This window comes from Cynocephalus volans, chromosome 5 (genome assembly GCF_027409185.1).
Source record: "Cynocephalus volans isolate mCynVol1 chromosome 5, mCynVol1.pri, whole genome shotgun sequence".
Classification (NCBI taxonomy): Eukaryota; Metazoa; Chordata; class Mammalia; order Dermoptera; family Cynocephalidae; genus Cynocephalus; species Cynocephalus volans.
The window spans coordinates 152,855,960-152,874,323 of record NC_084464.1 but is presented as its reverse complement, the minus strand read 5'-3'; the positions used below and the strand labels follow the sequence as shown (position 1 = coordinate 152,874,323).

At 39.7% G+C, this 18,364-nt stretch overlaps 1 protein-coding gene across 3 annotated transcripts in view; it reads left to right on the top strand.

Annotated features, from left to right (window-relative positions):
• Window positions 1-18,364, top strand: part of CNKSR3 (CNKSR family member 3) — a 90,652-nt gene that overhangs the window by 68,093 nt on the left and 4,195 nt on the right. For all 3 annotated transcript variants that reach the window (XM_063098485.1, XM_063098487.1, XM_063098486.1), the window contains exons 5-10: window positions 2,832-2,873; window positions 5,342-5,461; window positions 7,452-7,511; window positions 11,474-11,542; window positions 11,799-11,945; window positions 16,532-16,656. In XM_063098485.1, coding sequence (XP_062954555.1) covers window positions 2,832-2,873; window positions 5,342-5,461; window positions 7,452-7,511; window positions 11,474-11,542; window positions 11,799-11,945; window positions 16,532-16,656 — 563 coding nt within the window. The remainder of the gene's footprint in view (window positions 1-2,831; window positions 2,874-5,341; window positions 5,462-7,451; window positions 7,512-11,473; window positions 11,543-11,798; window positions 11,946-16,531; window positions 16,657-18,364) is intronic.

Genomic DNA, 18,364 nt, shown 5'->3' with positions numbered 1-18,364 from the left:
TTATTCTGTGTCCCTGCCTGTGAAGAGAGACATCTGCTTATCCTTTTCTTCCTTCCTCTCTTACATCTTGCCTACGTCCCTCACTTTCTCTGCATCCTTCCATCTAATAATAATTAACCAGTCTTCTGATTTGAAGGATGTCTTAGTCTGTTTGTGCTGCTATAACAAAATACCTGAGTCTGGGTAATTTATACAGAATAGAAATTTATTTCTCACAGTTCTGGAGGCTGAGAAGGTCAGGTTCAAGGCACCAGCACTTTTGGTGTCTGGTGTCCTCATGTGGGGAAAGGGATGAAAAAGGCAAAAGGGGACGAACATTGTGTCCTCACATGGCGGAAGAGCAAAAGAGAGCAAACTCATTCCCTTGAGTCCTTTTATAAGGGCCCTAATCGCATCTGTAAGGACTCCGCCCCCATGGCTTCCCCCTTCCTAGAGGTCCCACTTCTTGATACTATCGCACTGGCCATTAAGTTTCAACATAGGAAGTTTGGGGACACTTTCAGACCATATAACAAAGAAAAAATAGTTGCCCCTTTTTTCCCCTGTAAGGAAATTGCATACTTCTTTTGAGAATGCTCTCAAAAGGTAGTCCTATACCAAGTCCAAGGATAGATCTTCCTGTGTGATTTTGAGGCTATAATTTGAGATGAAGGAAACCAGAGTGGGAGGGGATGTTGATCTGTGTTTCCAGTCTGTCCTCCTCATGTTGCAATGACATGAAAACTGAAATAGTCATGGTAAGAGAGATCAAATGGCAGTGTCAGGGGCTCAGTTCCATCTGGAAAGAGATGGAAACATGAGCTATGTAAAGCCCAAGAAAACTGATGGAAGAAAGACAGCCATGGAAACAGAAAAGGCGATGAGCTCAGTCACTGAGTGCCGATTGTGTCTCTGGTGTGTACTACCCGCTTGACGTGTTATCACACTGAATTCTCAACAGTGCTCTGAGGTAGGCTTTGTTATTATCTTGTACAGGGAAGGAAATAGAGGCACAGAGAGGTTAAACATATTGCCTGAGGCTACTCTGTTGGTAAGAAGGTAGGGTGAGGAGGAGGAGCAGGGGGCAGGGGAGACGATTGGAGGCGAGGCTGTTGGCTGTCCAGGCTGGGTCTCTGCCAGTGAGGCTGGGCCTGTGCCTGCTGGTCCAGGTGACCAGGGACTGCAGCGAAGCTCAGCCTCCCTGTCTGACTCATGAGGGGGTAACTTGGTTCCAGTACCTCTTTTTTCCATTCTCTTCCCTTATGCCAAACAATGTGAAGTCAGCCTGCAGCTGCTTCCTCTTGGTGGGAATGGGTGTGGGGACCCATGTTCACGAGGTGGAAGGTGAAAAGGGAGCCTTTTCACACGCTGGCTTGAGTAGTGTGGGAGTCAGGACAGCTCCTTGTGCCCTTTGGCTCAGTCACCACAACAGGGAACCCATGTTCTTGGTGGCTTCTTGAATACATCAAAGAATCAAGTATTGGGAACCATGAAGTCACACTTCTGCTTTGACTCTTGGGCCCTGGTCTGTTGAGAGGAGCTCTCTGCTCCTGGGTGATGGCCTCCCAAGTATGATGTCATTTTGATATTTGTAATGAAGATCATAGATACAAATTCTTAGTTATATTTCTAGCACAAGACCATGTACTTATACTGTTTTCTAAAGTTGATATTTACTTAACTACTCTGTCAGACAGATTAATAGGGAATGAGCCATAATGTTAGTTGATGGTTTAGTTCCATGCACAAGATAGAGGTGGAAAAGCACATTTCTGAGCAATCATTATTCATGTTTTACAGAAGTTGCCTCTGCAGTTTGAATTTATAACATATATTTCAAAACCTTTTCAAACACTCTTTTTAAAGTGTTTTCTTCCTAGGATGCTCTTTTCCTGAGAGTCTGTATAAATTTTGGGAGCAGTAGAGTAACTACTATGTTTTCTACATTTTTATCTAGCAGAGAAAATAAAAAAATATTTTAAGACAACACTGAAAATCTGATTATTAAATCACATAGAATAGAAATTGGTACCATCCCACTCCTCGGTACGGGTTGAAATCCTCTGCTGAAAATCAGTTCTAGAAGGTTAACTGTTTAAGTTTCACATTGGCAGTTTCACTTTGGCAGCTTTTAGGCAGGACAATGGTGGTTCCTATAATCAGCTAACCTGGTTCATACAGTGTCCTGAGTCTTTTGTTCTTAAACTGGGTAAATAATGCTTTGCATTCCACCCTTTATTTAATGTCACCAATAGCATACCTCAAGACCACTTTTTTGGCAGTGTGTTAATGAGTGTTTTGTTGAACTTTTTCATCCATCAGGGACTGAAATATCTGATTTAATCTCAGTGGTGCTTAAAATAAACTTTTGTGGCTGAGTTTATTCAAGCCCTTATTTGAAAGATACTCTCCTAGGCAGGCTCAGAGCTAGGCTGCTGGCTTGTTGGCCCAGGGCTGGCTGAGCCCAGGGTCACAGTGAGAGCCACTTTCCCATTCTTGGACTTGGACTTCTGACTTACTGCTCTCTGGACAGCCTTCGCAGTAGGTGGATTTTAGTTGGTTGATTTTTGTAGGTTTCCAAATTAAATAAGTGGTCAAATGGGTTTCTCAGATTATAAGCTCCTTGGATGTGGGAAGAGGAGTGGGGCATGAGGGGAAGAGGGATGTCAACCTCCTTCACGCTCTGCCTTCTCTCTCCCATCTGGGTCTCCCAGGACTGCGCAGGCTGAGGCATGAGGGGCTTGTCAGGGACCATCTTGGGCTCCAGGAAATATCTAGAAAGCTAAGCCAGCAGGTTTTGAAAGTTTTTAGCTCTTATACTTAGTTTTCATTTTCTTCTTCCCCTTCTTTAGGATTGCCTTGTAGCAGACATGGAGGATAAAGTTTTAACTGTAGTAAGTATATGTTCTGGAAGTTATTGTAAAATTCCTTTTCCAAAGGCACTGGGGAATTATATTAATTAAAGTAAATGCATTTTGGCTGATTTGAAATATTGGCTTTTGGGATATGAGTCTGTTAATTTAGGTGGAAGAGGAGGAGTAAAAGTTATTTTAAAAAGACCAACTACTGTGAATATTCCTGTGCTTAAATTAGCTATATTTGGGTCTCTGTTTTGTTTTTTTTTGTGTGAACATTTCATCAGGGTGCAGTTATACATAAATTACTAGCTAGCTTGCTAATCAGGGTTAAAATGATGTACAAATTTCACTTTAGGACCATTTTGATTAAAAAAAAATCTTCACAAAAACCTTACGATGGAGGGGCATGTACTGTGGCTGTTTAAAGAGCATTTTGTAACCATTCATCATCACTTCCTCCTTTTGACATAAGCCAGCCTGTGTTCTTTTGATAAGGCCTTCCTCCTACTGATGTTGAGGAATTTAGCAATGAAACTGCTATAAATATATTTTCCATAAATAGGGAGGCTAAACAAATTGGAAGAATGTAAAAAGTGTCACTACTTGGATTCTCCCCTTTGGAAAGAAAATCATTCTTTGGAATTTCCTGATTTCTTTGGTTGGTTAATTTTGAAAGGTTAGATGAATCTGATTGGGAGAAATACCACATGTAACCACTGTGACTTCTACACAGAGACCACTTAATAAGGATCTTCACATTGCCTCTCCAGAGTTCCACCTTGTCAGTGTTTGGCATTCAGAGAATGTGGGTGATTGCTAAAAAGATCATAGCCCTAGATGTGAAATGCAAAACTATGAAGAAAACAGATAAAAGATAACATAGAAGAAAATCTAGGTAACCTTGGGTCTGGCAATGAGTTTTTGGGTAGAACACCAAAAGTACAATCTATGAAAGAGAAACTGATAGTGTAGACTTTCAGAACTCTGCTCTGCAAAATGCACTGTTAAGAGGATGAGAAGAAAAGCCAAAATATTTTCAAAACACTTATCAGATAAAGGACTTGTATCCAAAATATGCAAAGAACTCTTAAAACTCAATAATAAGAAAACAAACAACCAAATTAAAAAATGGGCAAAAGATCTAAACTGACACCTCACCAAAGAAGACATACAAATGGCAAATAAGCATATGAAAACATGTTCACTATCATTTGTAATTAGGGAATTAAAAATTAAAACAAGATGCTACTACACACCTATTAAAATGGCTAAAATCCAAAATGCTAACAACACCAGATGCTGGTGAGGATGTGGAGCAATCGGAACTCGCATTCATTGCCGGAGAGACTGTGAAATGGTACAGCCACTTTGGGGGAAAATTTGGCAACTTCTTACAAAACTAAACATATTCTTACCATATGGTTCAAGGAACTAAAAACTTTTGTTCGCAAAAATCTGCACAGACTGTTTATAGTAGCTTTATTTGTAATTGCCCAAAATTGGAAGTAAGCAAATGTTCTTCAATAGGTGAATGCATAAACAAACCATAGTGCTTCCATAAAATAGAATACTGTTTAATGATAAAAAGAAATGAGCTATCTAGTTGCGAAAAGATATGGAGGAAACTTAAATGCATATTGTTAATTGAAATAAGCCAGTTTAAAAAGGATACATGCTGTATAATTCCAATTATTTGATGTTCTGGAAAAAGCAAAACGATAGACAGTAAAAAGATCAGTCGTTGTCAAGTGTTCATGGTGAGGGAGGAGAAGACAGATAATTAGGTTGAGCACAGGGGATATTTAGGGCAGTGAAATTATTCTCTCTAATATTATAGTGATGGATACATGTCATTAGGCATTTGTCAAAACCCGTGGAATGTCTATCACAAAGAGTGAACCCTAATGTGAATTACAGACTTTAGTTAATAATGTTTTAGTATTGGTCCATCAATTGTAACAGATGTACCACACTAGGGCAAGATAATAATAGTAGGGGAAATGGTGGGGGGGGCAGGGTAGTAGTATACGGAAACTCAGTGTATTTTTTTGCTTAATTTTTCTGTAAACCTAAAACTGCTTTAAAAAGTAAAGTTTATTTTTTTAAAAAACAGTTCAGGCCTCCCTGCCCCCCATTTTTTTTTACCTTGTCAATATTTGGTATTCAGAGATTGTGAGTGATCACTAAAAATTCATGAAAGTGGCTGGGAATAGATGATTTTCCTTAACCACTGAAAGGAGATTTCTGCCTGGCCTGTGCTCTTCAATAGTCGTAAAGGAGTTAACATAAAAGCTTCACTTTTTAAAGAAAGCTGAAGTAGTGGCACCATTCCCACAGATTGCAAATACGGAATCCAAATGCCATGCATTCATTGAGCAGAATTATCAAAATGATTGCCGACCAGAGCTAAAGGTTCTAGGTGAAGTGCCTTTCTTTAAAAATCAGCTTGAGATAAACTTGGTTAATGATTGAACTTTCCTGACTATTTGCCTCTCTGATTCTAGGTCAAGGTTTTAAATGGCATATGTGACAAAACAATCCGATCTACTACGGATCCTGTTATGAGCCAGTGTGCATGCCTGGAGGAAGTTCACTTACCAAACGTTAGACCTGGGGAAGGCTTGGTAAGAATTCTAATAACACTTGTTTTATTTTCAAATAACACACACTGTCATTTAACAAAGTTTTTTTTTTTTTTTTAAATTCCTATTGCTGTCACTTCAATTCTGAATAGTAGAATTAAATTAGACTGCCTTCCATTATGTAGTTAGTGATTTGCTATCTTGAACTCTGTTTATATGTTTTATATATTCAAAGTATAAAAATGAATACAGTTTTAAAACTGTGTACTCATATCTTGAAGGAATTGTCTTAACAGTTTTATTTTTAGGACTTAGTGCAAAGAGATATAAAACATTTATACAAAGGAAAAATGGTCTCTGGCTACAAAAACAACATCTGCTCTGGAAGTCTCTATTAGCACTTAGATGGATGTGAAAAGGGACAGGTTGAAGGAAATAATTCTTAAAAAAGTTTAGAACTGTTTTGTAGGTAATGTATGAGCTGCATAATAACAGGCCCTGAGAATCCTGTGCATCAGATGATCTCCCAGTACCTAGTGTGCATCCTGTGGGATTAATTTGCTGAAATTAAGGTGAAGAAGCTGTGAGGTCTGCTGATTAGCTTGAAAGCTTTTGGTCAGAAAGAGTTTAAATCCTAGCTCTCCAGCGATTAATCTGTTTGCATGTTGGTTTCCTCATAGGGCTGTTGAAAGTATTAAATTAGATGATGAATGCCCAGTGCATAGCACGTGTGCATTAATTGTTGGTTGCAGCTACTGCTGCTGGCATTGTTGATGAGGGGGAAGACTGCCTAGTGTGTAGGTAGCTGTGGGAGATATTAAGGCAGAATCTGCCCTTAGACAGAAAAACAAGAATCAACCAAATGTCAACCAGCCTGCATTCTTAGCGAGTAGAAATATGCAACCTGATACTGCTTGGCTTCAAAGTAAATGATGGATTATAAAAGATCAAGTTTAAACAGGGAGGATGTCCTGGAGGTGAGTTTATAGTCAAACATTGGAGCAGATAAATGCCCAGAGTGGGCAGAAATGGAGTTGTCATTTCAGATGATGAAGTTGTACAAGCAGTGCCCTGGGAAGGGGAGTAGCATACATAGGGGAGAAGCTGATAGACTTGGGAATGAAGCAGCAGGACAGGAGAAGAGGGGGACGACCCCGAGGGCCTTGGTATGGGGTGAGACTCTCATTGCACAGTGGCGAGTGCTTCTGAGCAGGGCAAGGGTCAAAATGATTTCTAAGAAGGATCCTCATTATTTACAATATAGATGCCAGCGTGAGCAACTGCTTTTTGCTCTGTCTACTTTCTGCTCTCTTTCCCCATTTTATAACAGTTCAATAAAAACTGTGATACATGGTGTATCCGACTGCAGAAATGTTTCCTTGTGATGCGGTGTTCACCTCTGCATTGGCCTATCAGGCCTCTTCGGTGGGAGCGTGTTCTTCCTGATGCTTCCTTTAAAATGGAGGGGTGCCTGGTACTAATTTACTACTGACGAGGGTATTTCACAAAGTTCCTGAGAAAGTAGAACTAGAAGATCATACAAATCTTTCCATGAACTTTTTGAAGTATCTTCTTATGTTGTGTCATTTAATAATCCTCGTTTATACATCCCAGTTTGGGTTATTCGTGACTTGAATGTCAGCCTGCAGTTACTGCTGATACCAAATTTAAGTGAACATTGTGTCCCCAGACAAAAAGAGATGGTCAGGAAAGAACAGTCTTTGTTTGAAATGCTTCTCTCATTTAGCAGGTCTGAGAAAACTCCTACATCCTCAAAGTTGTGGCAAATTCTGTGCGCCTGGTACACAGATTATAATATCAAAGAGATCTCCTGTCTGATTTCTTTCCCTAGGGTTTCGATTTGTTTAGTTCGCCTTCAGCGCCCTTTGGATCTTGTTTCACAATGTTTCAGGAGGCTTAAAAATGAGTATTGTTTTGAAGGGACCATCTTTAATGTTTTATAAGTTTGTCTCCCTTGCAGCTATATCTAAATGTTGGAGTAATGAGTTAATGTATTTGTGACTCACTCTAGGGCATGTATATCAAATCCACTTATGACGGATTGCATGTGATTACTGGAACCACAGAAAATGTAAGTGTATCTCCCTTTAATGTAAAAGCTATTTTGTGTTTAAACAGATTTGACACAGAGTTTCTACTCTTTTTTTCCAACGTGTGCATGCTGTTTTATTATCTGTAGTAAGGGCATGGGTGCCTGTTTTGTTTACTTCTGTGGACAGGTACTGCTTATCACCAGCTGTTGTCAATTTATTATTTAAATTGTCTTTTGTTTCTCTTGTTCCCATCCCTTGCCCAGTTTTCACCCCCACTCTTGTGTTAATTATTCTTTTTGCACCCTGGAAGTGTTAAGCCATAAATACAAAAACAATGATCTTTTTGTTGTTGAAAATCACTCTCATAAGAACTGGGATTGGTGCCATATGTGTAAAATACAATTTTTTTGTTTAATGGAATTTTTATGTTTCCACAGCAGCTATTTTAGGATTTTTGCATGACATAGATTTTTTTTTTTAATAGAGCTGTGTTTCATAATATTTGGCATGATATTAAAATTTAGTTCCCCACGCCCCCCAATCCTTGGAATAGAAAAAGCAGGTCTGTTTCTACTGTGAGAGACTTTTGTAAATTGTTTACTTCCATCTGGAAGTTTTGCTACATGTAGGGGTTATTTCTTTAACCCCTCAAACATTTTTAATTTGTAAGAAATAGAGCTAGCTGAATGCTTTCTTCTGGCAACCTCCAATGTGGCTAGCTTTTGAATGACATTGATTTGAACCTAAAAATATTTGAATATCTTCCCTGGGTCTGTGTGAAGGAAACGTGTCTGGGGAATTAATCTGCTATTTAATCAACTAAAACAGGAGGAAATCATTTCTAATAGTAGGGGACATTTTTGGTAACTAGGTTTCTAATCTGGTGGAAATATATGTCTAATTTTGAGCTTCAGCTGCTAGGTCTTTTGATAAAAGAAAATGGTATGATCTTTGGTGAGTGTTTGTGATACGCACTTGGTTTTTGTAGTAAGAAAATGACGTGCTCGAGGCAGGCAATGAATTATGTGGTTCTGGAAGTTGAATGAGGAGAGGATAGTAGTGTCTTTAAGCATTCTCTGTTGAGCTGCAGCAAGAAAACACCAAGAATCACTAGGAATTTTTATACCGCGTCACCTGATAGGCAATAACAACACAGGAAGCTCTGCTTTTAGGTTTGGGATGGTGCTAAAGGAAAAACACATAATGCATTATAGGATTCATCCCTTATGCTTGTTGGAGACTTGGCATTTTTAGTTGAACCACGACATGACATGCTCATGTGCCACTGAGTACATGGTTTCGGAGTTGGATGGATTCAGATGGATGGTGAATGTCATTTCAGTTTTTAAGGAGTTGAAGTTTAGCATCTAGGAATTTGGTGATTCCATTGTTTGATTTAACCAGACCTGTGTGGTTCCAGACTCTCTCTGGCCTTGAAGCAGTTTCAATCTTAGATGTATTTACATGTGGAACATTATAATATCGCTACCAGAAGGCATAGAGATTCCTCCCTTCTGGCCTTCTCATTCCCTCTTTTTTTAAATGATGAGAGTTGAGTGAGAGATTAAACAAAGCTACTTTTGAATCAAATGAAATGTCATTAATGATATATCCCCCCAATTCCTACCAGAATCATGATACTGGTGATAGTTTCAGGGTTTACCTCGATGCAGTAGTCTATCCTAGCAGGAGGAGGTGGTAACCATTTGTTAAAAATCAAAAAAGGAATAAAAGAAAAAGAAAACTTGTCCTATTCTATCTGGTAATCTATTTAAAAACGTCACTCCCATTGCTTCAGTCATTCAGTTGTGTTTGAGTACCTGGAATGTGCTAGACATTGAGCTAAATCTTCTAGACAATGATAATAGTAACCTATTATCTATTATCTAAGCAGACTATAGATGGTAATAGTCTGCTTCTCGAGGGCTTCATCTGGATATTTTGCACTTAATGTTGGATATATTATATTTGAATAGTAGTAGAAAGTGCCAGCTCCATGTCAGCTTTCCAGCTGTCTCTTAAGGTCACTATAACTTCAGAGTCAGAATATTTTCAGGGAAGCCTAGTATGGTAGGTGGTAGTGGGCAGAAATCACCATGGAAGCCCAGTATGGTGGGTGGTAGTGGGCATTCCCACGTGAATTGTGTGCATATTCCTCTGTCTTGGGCTCCAGGCTGAAGCAATGCCAGCAAGCTATTCACAGGCCTCAGTCCATTTTCTTGGAGGTTACCTGAGAGGCCAGGTTCATTCCAAGGTCAGACTAACAGTATCTGGTGATTCTCTATCTGATTTCTTTTACTGATCATCTTCAAGACCTTGATAGGAGTCTTGACACAACCCTATCCGTACTCCTATCCCCCACCCCTGAGATTAGTTGAGAATTAGATTAGCCTCTGAAGAATGGGCACATTATTCTCCAGGTCACTGCCCTTCTGCAGCAGACCAGAACAAGCATCATTTTTCTGTCTCTGGTGAAGATAGGCAAGAGCTATTGCCCCAGGAAGAATTTTGCTATCAAGCACTCCCTTTCCCAGGGTTCTGCCAAGCACAAGTCTTGATCACTTGGTAGGACATTTGAGAAATAAATGCATGAGGATCGTTAGGAAGGGAAGTCAACTCAGGACATCGGTGCTTGTTTTTTAAGACTGCAAGTCACTATAAACAGGGAGTTCCTGGCCTCAGGGCCATCTTTTATAAAGTGAAGCTTATCTTAAATGAATCTCTTACCCAGGAAGATTAACTGGACTGTACTAATTAAGACTGTATTGATTTACTACAGTAGGCCTGTAGCTATGGGTTAAGCATCTGACACACAGGGGCAAAAAAGAACATAGATAAATTCATTTTTTAACAGTGACTCAAGAGACTCAAGATGGGCCATCTTCATGTGGTATCCACGTTGCTAGTCTCTCAGGTGAGGCACTGCTGGTTGCTACGGTGGCAGGTTAGATGTTTTAAAAAATAACCGTCACAGTTACCTGTGCCTTGCATTGGACCTAGATAAATCAAAGGGAATGTTTCTGTAGCTTGATGTTTCTTGCTGATTTCTTGTTGAGCCTGTCACAACAGTTGAGTGAGAAAATTCAGCAAGTGTGTCTCGAGTGTAGTTTCTGTCCCCTCCCCATGATCAAAGGTGCTATTTTTTTTTTTTTTTTTCAAGATAGTTGTAAGTAGTTTGAAGATTCAGCCAGCTACATAAGTTACAAAATTAAATACTCTGGCCTAAATAGTGCTTGATTTGAATTTGAAATCAAAGGTTTATTTTCCTCTTCTGTTGGTCATGAGATATGTTAAACAGAGAGTTCTAGGTTGCTTATATGGAGAAGAACACTATGGGCAAAATATTTGACAAATAGATTATATCCTTTTATATATTGTTGTTGCAAATTAATAGCAAGGAATTATTTGGGGGAAAGAAAGTCTGGACTTTGTTTTGAAACTGAAGACTCATGCATTTTGAATTTAATTTGAAAATGAAAAAAAAAATTTTCTTTTAAGGAATAAGTTTTCTGTTGCCAACAACTTTGTATTAAAAGCATTACGGTAATATGTAAAACAAGATTGAGTAAAAATAAGATTGAGTTTTAATAAGGAAATGAGATGACAGAGTTAGCAGGATTATCTTTATGTGTTAAACAGTTGGTCAGCTTTTGCAAGATTAATTTTGATAGGGATATGTGTAAGGTGTTTTTTAGATGAATCAATGGCTTTTATCAGCTAATCATTTCAAAAGTGTGTCTAGACTCTCCTCAGTAGGTTATTTGAACCTGTCTGTTCTGACAGATTATCGGGTATAACAGATACTCATAATATAGGTAACACAGTATTCAGATGTCAGGTTCTGTAGACTATGTAGTCTCAGGGGACTAAAGGACATGGAGTTTTTATTTTTCCTGAGAAAATTTTATTTCTGTTGCTAGTTGTCTACAGAAGAAAGAAGTAGAAGCAGTAAGAAATAGAAGGTTTAAAAAATTAAGATGGATTTTTTGTTTCTGTATAGTCTCCTGCAGACAGATCTCAGAAGATTCACGCTGGTGATGAAGTCATTCAAGTTAACCAGCAAACTGTGGTGAGTTTGTTCACTGAGACTTAATTTTCCCCTTTAGAACTCCTGATTAAATCTAAAGATATTTTGTTTAATTTTTTAAATGTGCAATTCATATCCTATTTTCTACTATTTTAAGTAGTGCTCAGATGAACATATTAGTAGCCGCCTCTTTGTGTCTTCCCATTTGTGCACAATTTGATTTCCTTGAGATAAATTCATAGATTTGATTTTTTTCATTATTCCTGAATAAGTCCTCCCTCATTTTTCTTCTTTGAAGGTGGGATGGCAGCTAAAAAATCTGGTGAGAAAATTGAGAGAGAATCCCACGGGAGTTGTGCTACTGCTTAAGAAACGTCCCACGGGTTCTTTCAACTTTACCCCTGCTCCCCTGAAAAACCTACGGTGGAAGCCACCTCTTGTGCAGGTATCTGTTACTCATTGTAAGCCTTCATCTAGATCAGCACATGGACAGTGTTGAATGTCTGATTTGTCTCCAGAAGAAGAAAAAACAAAAGATTAAGATTTGAAGGTGATTGGTTTCAGGAGTTTGTGTATAGTTATCCTATAATCCTGCTTATATGAAAATGTGCATTTTAGATCTGAACTAAGCAGGATGGTAGCCGGTAGCCATATATAACTGTTTAAATAATTAAATTTAAATTTAATGGAAAGTTCATTTTCTCAGTATCACTAGCCACATTTCAGGTGTTGACTATTCATTATGGCTGGTGGCTACCATATTGGACAGTGCAGATTTAGACATTGGCATCCTGGCAGAAAGTTCATTGCAGTCCTTCTCTCTCATTTCAAACACATACTTATATAACTGTCTACAGTTTGAACACTCATCTTAGATCAAAGGGGGTTGAGTCAGCAGCGCTTTCCCAAGGCAGGGGTGGGGACGGCGGGGGCAGTCCACCCAGCGGAGAAGGGGCATCACGCCATGGTGTAGACATCATTTAGAATGGCTGTTCTATGGTGATAACAAAAGACAAACTGACTTTGAGTGAGTTTTATTATTTAAATTCTCTTCAAACAATACACCCCCTTATTGCCTACTCCTGGTGGAGTAAACTCACTAACTACCCTCCTTGTTATGCCCACCAGTCCTTAGTGTTTATTTCCTAAACCAAGAATGAAAAGCAGTGACATCCTCATGTCCTTTTATGAGACTGAGATTACAATTCATTTATAATTGTCTGTGATTTTATTGTACATCTTCACATGGAAGGAACAGTGGTCTCAGGCCATCGATTTGGGCACTTTGTGAAGCAAAGCACCGGAAATACGTCTACAGGGGTAGCCTATGGGGAGGGGTTAAAATAAAGAGCACAAAGTAGAGGTGGGGCAAGAGGGGAACATGAAGCCACTTCTTAAGGAATAAGTGCGCATCGTTTTAAAATTTATTTTTTAAAATTTGGTAGATGCAAATTGTATACCAAGGGGTCTTCAGAAAATTCATGGAAAGATTCTTAATATCTTTTAATCCTATTTTTCCATAAACTTTTTGAAGTACCCTTGTCTTTACGGTGTACAGCACAAAAAAATGTTTTGAAATACGTTTCTATCATGGAATGGCCAAATCAAGGTCATGAATATGTGAATTATCTCACATACTATCATTTATTTGTGGTGAGAACACTTAAAATCTACTCTCTTAGCAATTTTCAGGAATACAATACATTGCTATGAACTGCAGTCACCATGTTATACAATAGATCTCTTGAACTTATTCCTCCTGCCGAACTGAAACTTTGTACCTTTTGACCAACATCTCTCCATGTCCCCTCCCCCTCAGTCGCTGGTAGTGCCATTCTGCTCTCTGCTTCTATGAGTTTGACTTTTTTTAGATTCCACATATAAATGAGATGATGGGGTATTTGTCTTTCTGTGCCTGGCTTATTTCAGTTAACATAATGTTCTCCAGTTTCATCCATGTTGTTGGAAATGGTAGGATTTCCTTCATATTCTGAGGCTGTTTAGTATCCCATGGTGTATATATACCACAATTTCTTTATCCATTCATCAACTGACAGACACTTAAGTTTATCGCGTATCTTGGTATCGTAAATAGTGCTGCAGTAAACGTGGGAGTGCAGATTTCTCTTTGACATACTGATTTCATTTCCTTTGAATATATATGTACTAGAGGGATTGCTGGATCACAAGGTAGTTCTATTTTTAATTTTTTGAGGGACCTCCATAGTGTTTTCCATACTGGCTGTACTAATTTACTTTCCCACCTACAGTGTTCAAGGGTTCCCATTTTTCTCCATCCTGCCAACACTTTAGTCTTTTTGATAATAGCCATTGCAACAGGTTTGAGGTGCTATCTCGTTGTGGTTTTAATTTGCATTTCCCTGATGATTAGTGATGTTAAGCATTTTTTCATATACCTGTTGGTCATTTGTATGTCTGCTTTTGAGAAATGTCTATCCAAGAACTTTGCCCATTTTTTAATCAGGTTATTTGTTTAATTGCTCTTGAGTTGTTTGAGACCCTTATATATTTTGGATATTAACCCCTTATCAGATGTGTGGTTTGCAAATATTTTGTCCCATTCTGCAGGTCATCTCTTCACTCTGTTGATTGTTTCCTTTCTTTTAGTTTGATATAATCCCATTTATCTGTTTTTGCTCTTGTTGCCTGTGCTTTTGGGGTCATATCCAAAAAATCATTGCCCATAACTGAACACATGAATCTCACCCCAGCTGCTTTAGTTTGCATTGATCACTATAAAATTTAAACATGTTTAAGTTTTTCTGGAATTCTTAGAATGTGATACTTCACATCATTGAGGTGCTTAATTCATCACAGATGATTGATGGAGTCCTACAATGTGCTAGCTCTGTTAGCTAATTGCACACAGTATAAATGTTGGGTTCTGAAGGTGTGGACTGTGTAGGTGAAGGTACCTCTTCCTGATAAGGTGGGAGCACTTTGGAACCTGGAAGGGCAGGTGGGATTTGTGTTGGCAGACGGAGGCGCTTATCACGGAGGAGATGAATGCTATTCTTTAAACACACTCACCCAGAAAACATGGACACACTTACTGCCATCAGGAAAGGGCAGTGTTTTAGATAAGGTTTCCTAGAAGCAGAGTCTGAGACAAAGATTCCTGCAAAAGCAATTTTTGAGGGTGTGGGCTTCAGGTAAAACTTGTTGGGGAGGGAGGAAGGCAGAGTAAGGAAGGGAAGCAGCAAGGGTGCTGTCTGAGGTCAAGTCTAGCCTTGGCCTGTCACACGGGGCGAAGGATCCTGGTGTAACCACACAGCCACAGGCTCTGGTGGCCTTGCTCAGAATCAGCACCTCTGGCAGCTGAGGACCATTCCCTGGAGAAGGGGTGGCTGTGAGCATTCAGCAGTCACCACTTACAGTGGCTGAGGTGGTCCTGGCTGGCAAAGAGACTTGGTGAGCTCCACAGCCCCTACCACAAGGAATGTGCAGCTCAGACTCCCTGGAGCCGAGGATTGGAGATCAAGTTGGACTGGTCAGCTGAGACTGTAGTGGCAGGTGGGGAGTGCAGGCTAAGGAGCAGGCGCTGCATCCCACAGGTAACAGGTGGGCAGCTGTTTCTGCATTGATATCTATTACTTTGCTAGGCTGCCATAACAAAGTGCCACAGACTGGGTGGTAGAAGGTTAAAATCTGCAGGGTTCTTTCATTCTGAGGCCTCCCTCTTTGGGAGCATCTATTCTCCCAAGGGAGCATCTATTCTGTGGAAATGTTCCAATTTACTTTGGCTTTTAAGATTTTGAGGGTCTGGATCCTGGCCCCATGGGTTCAGACATGGTCCAAGATTGACATATTGAGATGTTGGTCAGTTACATATTGAGTAGCATTGACAGATGATACGTTAGTGGCCAAGATCCAGGATATGGGGATTGTGCTATGGGAGACTGAAGACTAAGTCCCAGTCTCTCTGTGGCGTGACATCTCTCCTGAAAGTGAGCTGTCACTTTGTGCATCTCCTGGGGGCCACTTCTGCCTCCTTCCACACTAGCTATTCAGTCCTTCCAATCCTTACAATCCAGTTCACAGTCTTATTTCGGGGAGATCTTCCATCACAACCCAGGCTACACAGGGTTTAAAAGGTGGCTTTTTATGTCTGCCCAGGGCCTGGCACAATTCTCGCTGGCCCTCACTGTAAGATTTGCATGCCTTGAGTATAAGATTTCCTTGCTGACACTTTACCAGACAGAAAAAGTTTTGTCATTGTTAGACTGTAGAAGGGATAAGGCTGAAGGTCTTTCTTACACGAGATTTTAAAAAATAGGTCCTTTGAGACAAATAACGTACTTAAAATTAAGCTGTGTGGATTTTACATTTTTAAATTAACTTGTATGTATAATTATATATATATATATATATGATATGAAATTAAACAGTATAAGGTTGTGTACTCTCTATGCAAAAGCAGTTTTCTAGACCTTTTACTTGTATTCTCTCATTAATTCTCACACCTACCCTGTGTTGGTACTATTCTTGTCCCCATTTGTTCCCATTTTATAGACAAGGCACAGAGAAGCTGAGTAATTTGCTCATTGATACACAGCTAATAAATATAGCCAGGATCACACCCAGATGCTTAGAAAGTTCCAAACCCACCCTTTTAGTTCATAGTAGCGTTGCTAGTGATGTTCACGAACTAACTCATTTAATCCTCACTACAACTCTATGCGAGAGGTATTGTCAGTGTCACTCTTTTGCTCAGGAGGAAACTGAGGCACGGATGTTGAAGTGATTTGCTCAGAGCTAGAACCCTGGCACCTGGCTCCCGGGCCTGTACTTCTCACTACTGTGCATCTTGTCTTAGAAAACCCTCAGTTGATCCTGAGTGTTTCAGGGAAGCCTAGAAGTTGAGTGTTGCCAATAGCTGTAAACGCATGGATGGCCAGACGCCTGATGACATGCAGGGCTGGTGCTGGTTTGGGGAGCGGAGAGCTAGGCTGAGAATGATCTCTGAGTTGACCTCCACTCTTTTGCACTCCTGCGGTGCTCCTGTTTCAGACCTCACCTCCACCCACGACCACCCAGTCCCCAGAAAGCACCATGGATACCTCGCTGAAGAAGGAGAAGCCAGCCATCCTGGATCTTTACATTCCTCCTCCGCCAGCTGTTCCCTACTCTCCCCGGTATGTGAACGTCCCCTGCCAAGGTGTGCCCTTCTTCTGTCTGTGTAGGTTCTAAATGTGACGTAAAGACCATAAGGATCTGGAGAGAGGAAGTTGCTGAACTACAGCATGACATGGCTGAGTCTTGAAACTACTGTTACAAAGTTTCATCAGACTTGCTTTAGGAGAACTGTAGGGGTAGACCCAGGTTTTGTAGGGCTGTAAGTGATACAGTTTGGTAGGGAGGAGGCTCTTTAAGAAAATAATACGGAAATATCTTGTGAAAAATTTATGAAATCATATGCTTTTGGGAACACATGGCTGAGACTCTTCCTGGGGCCTTGACAGGGGCTGTCTGGGGGTTCCTGAAGCTTAAGTTTCATTAACTCCATGGTAAATTCATTTCTGGGGAGGAAGATAAAATTTCTGCGAGCTTAATTGCAGTTACAGCTTTATTTTGCTTAGAGAGATGTGTTCTTCATAGGACTTTTTAAAAAACCATGTGAGTTTAGGTGTGGACTCCATATTAGCACGTGTGCATGTCTATTATAAATTCTTAAAGATAGTTACTTTCTTAATAGCTCTTTTAAATTTTATATGGTGTAATGGGGATGGTCATACTGGATGGGATAAGAAATGATTTTGGTATGATCTAGGCTGATATATATCAGTGCACATATTTATATATGCTAGAGAATCTGGCCCATTTATTCAGGACATTTACTGAGTGTTGGTCTGGGTTTCTATCTGACACAAAACACAGACTTGGTCCGTGTCCCCAGAGAACTGCCAATATCTTCTTCAACTGTTTAAGAATAAATTGAGAAATAATATATCGTAAGACAACGTTCAGGCTGAGTTTACTATAGTGACATCTTGCTTTATATTGGAGTTTTTCATTGGTTTTTGTTTGAAGCTGAGCTGTTTGCTTCTATGGTCTTTCTTCCCTGGGTACAGAGGAGATTTAGCATCATTTTCCTCTTCCTTGAGTCTTGGCTTACCCAGGATTTATAACAGCATGTAGGGAATCTACCTCAAATGATTAGGGACTTTCCGGTTCACGAGATCTTAAGTGTGTTGAAAGCTACAAGTTGTGATTGCTTCCACATATACAGAGCACAGGGTTACAATGACAACCAGTGTGTGGATTGTTCTATCAGAAACTGTAGGGAGATCCCCTCTCCTGACCCTAAGTGTTCTTGTCTGGGCCTCCATGCAGGGTCACAGGAGTGGTGGCAGGAAAAGGGGAATGTACACGGTGAGGGAGAAAGGGAACTGGGGCTTTTAATCTTCTTGGGGGAGATCCTCGCACGTGCTTGTGTGCACACACCTTCCACTAATGAAGGATATTTTCTGAGCAATACAAAATGTAAATGGTTACAGAGAAACTAGTAGAATCATGAGAGCTTTGTCAGTGGGGGGATTTCTGTATTTTGTGTAGTAGTTTTTGTACTGATCATCTAATGGAATTCACTAAATGCAAAAAATTTAACCAGCTGCTAACTTTGTCTCAACTAACATTAATTTAAAATTTTATTACAAACTGACGTTTAGATAGAATGGAATTGGTGATCCAAATTTTGCTGTTTCTGTACTTAGTTCAGAAAGTAGTCACTCTACATTGGTTACTATAAAAGCCCCTTTGTATTTTTTGATGTAATTTTCAAATCTAATAACTTCATTACACATCAAGTGTCGTCTTTGCAGGATCTTGGCAAAGATAGTACTC